General features: G+C 39.0%; 1 protein-coding gene across 1 annotated transcript in view; it reads left to right on the top strand.

Moving 5' to 3' along the window:
* The window catches only part of KLF12 (Kruppel-like factor 12), a 629,283-nt gene that overhangs the window by 223,881 nt on the left and 403,084 nt on the right, over positions 1-2,318 (top strand). The window contains exon 2 of the mRNA XM_006864313.1: positions 643-706. Within this exon, the coding sequence (XP_006864375.1) occupies positions 674-706 (33 nt within the window). The 5' untranslated portion in view covers positions 643-673. The remainder of the gene's footprint in view (positions 1-642; positions 707-2,318) is intronic.

Here is a 2,318-nt window from a genome sequence, read left to right as displayed (position 1 = left end):
GGGTATACCCTGCAAGCCTGCCCCTCAGTTGTCAGCACACAGCCCCTCTCCCTCTCTGGGTCTAGAGTCCCTAGCCTCTATATCTCGCCACATCATTGTCTCTGCCTCCATCTCTGGCATCACTGTTTCTCTGGGTAGGGTCCTGCACTCCGTTCTTCTCCCTTCATGGTTCCAGGGACTGCCATACCTGCACTGCAAAGTCAACCACTCCCCTTCTTTTGCTATAAAAGGTCTACCTTTACATTTCCAACCCTCACAGTCAGTCCTGATAATTTGGATACTTTTTAATTTTATGAAGTTACTTGAGTGTTGGTCAACATACAACCTCTCCTCCCAATTTCCCGCCTCCTCCTGCTTTCTCCTCTCCCCATTTTCTTCCTCTTTGTCCCATCTTCAGTATCTTATCCTTGGTTGGATGTCATAGCTATTTCATAGATGGTGTTGCTGCCTTTTACATGACTCTATAAGAGAAAGCAAAAAACAAAGGGGAAAAAATTCAGTTACTATTTTTAGTATGTCACTGTACTAATGAGAAGCATAAAGAACTATATAAATAATAGTTAAAATCTGTTCCTTTATCCAGAGGAAGAGTATTAGTAACTTGGGGAACGTTTTCTCATGATTTGTTTTTTTTTTTTGTAGGATCAATGTGACTCTAGAAACAAATGGATGAATGAATATCCTTATGAAAAGGAAAACAATAAAGGTTGGTTGATCAAACTATATAATTACATTGATAATGCCAAAATGTTAAGCATGACTTCTGGGCAGTTATTTTGTTAAGAAAATATAAGACAAAGGTCTGTACTTGTATGTGCGTGCCTGTCTTTAATGTTTTGGGTGTGCGTTGGCTCCATAGGATAAGCACTCATAATCAAATACTGTGAACCCCAAGTTCAGTGATGGTTTGATCCCACTCGCCATTCCATGGGAGAAAGAGTTTCTGCTCTCCAAACATTTATAGTCTCAGGAACCGTATACAGGGCACTGAACAACAAACACAGTCTGTAACATTTAGTTTATATTTGTAACCTCTTAAAATAAGAGAAGGAGTCTCTAGATGGCACGAGTGGGTAAACAGTTGACTGCTAAATGAAATGTGGGTGGTTCAAATATAAACTCAGAGATGCTATGGAAGAAGGGAGTAATGGTGTATGCCTAAAAGTTATTGAAACACGTGAGGTCATCGGGAATCAGAATCAGCTGAATGGTTTGCTATGTTAAGTGTTTTCAAGTTGGTTCTGACTCAAAACAACCCTGTACAGGGCTTTTGAGGAGTGGTTAGTGTGTTTGGATTACTTACCTTTTAGTTATCAGTCCAGTGCTTATCCTACACCAGGACTAAAACTCAATGAATGGTAGCTTGTTTTATTAATTTATTAATATAGGAAAACCCTTTGTAGCATTGTTTGACTCTGAGACACATGGAATCTCTGTGAGTTTCTAAGGAAACAACCAGTTTTTATGTAAATGTTATTGTTGTTAAGTGCTGATGAGTTGATTCTGACCCATAGCGACCCTGTATAGAGTTTCCTAGGAACAGCTGGTGAGCTTGAACCACCAACCATGCAGTTCAAATGACATTGCAGTCTGACACATTAGCCCACAGCGCCACACATAGCTACCATATTATTAGCTTCTATAACTTAAGCTGGTAAATTATGAATCAACTTTCAGATAAATAATACAAAAATGGAAAAATCAGAAATTTGATCACTCTGGATTAAATAAAAGGAAACTTACTGATTGTGTTAAGTTCCCAATGTTAATATGTATCATGAACCTGATGCCGGTATCATATAGTCCATAATCACTGTCAGTGCTATTTCTCTGCACTTGCAGTCTCTGCTTTCTTAAAAGAAATAGGCTCATTTAATGTTGGCTTCTCATAATCAAATAACAATTTGAATTAGAGGGAAAAACAAAAGACAAACAAAAACAGACTTGTAAATAATCATATACTGGACATTCTCTTCTTCTATACACTGTTGTTAAGTACCATCGAGTCGAGTTCATAGTGACCCTGTATATGGTTTCCAATCAGTGGCTGGTGAGCTTGAACATAGACATAGATAAAGATATATAGATATATAGATGGGTGTGTGTGTTGTTGTTGAGTACTGTGGAGTCGGTTCCAACTCACAGTGACCCTGCACAGGGTTTCCGAGGCTGCAAATCTTTACGGGAGCAGAAAGCCTCACCTTTCTCCCATGGAACAGCTGGTAGTTTCGAACTGCCAACCTTGAGGTTAGTAGCCCGATTTGTAACTACTACACTACCATGACTCTATATATTTGTGAGTGTGTGTGTGTGTGTGT

The sequence above is a fragment of the Chrysochloris asiatica genome, unplaced genomic scaffold (assembly GCF_000296735.1).
Source record: "Chrysochloris asiatica unplaced genomic scaffold, ChrAsi1.0 scaffold00063, whole genome shotgun sequence".
In the NCBI taxonomy this organism is placed as follows: domain Eukaryota; kingdom Metazoa; phylum Chordata; class Mammalia; order Afrosoricida; family Chrysochloridae; genus Chrysochloris; species Chrysochloris asiatica.
The sequence above is the reverse complement of the archived record's forward strand: the minus strand, read 5'-3'. Positions and strand labels throughout refer to the sequence as shown.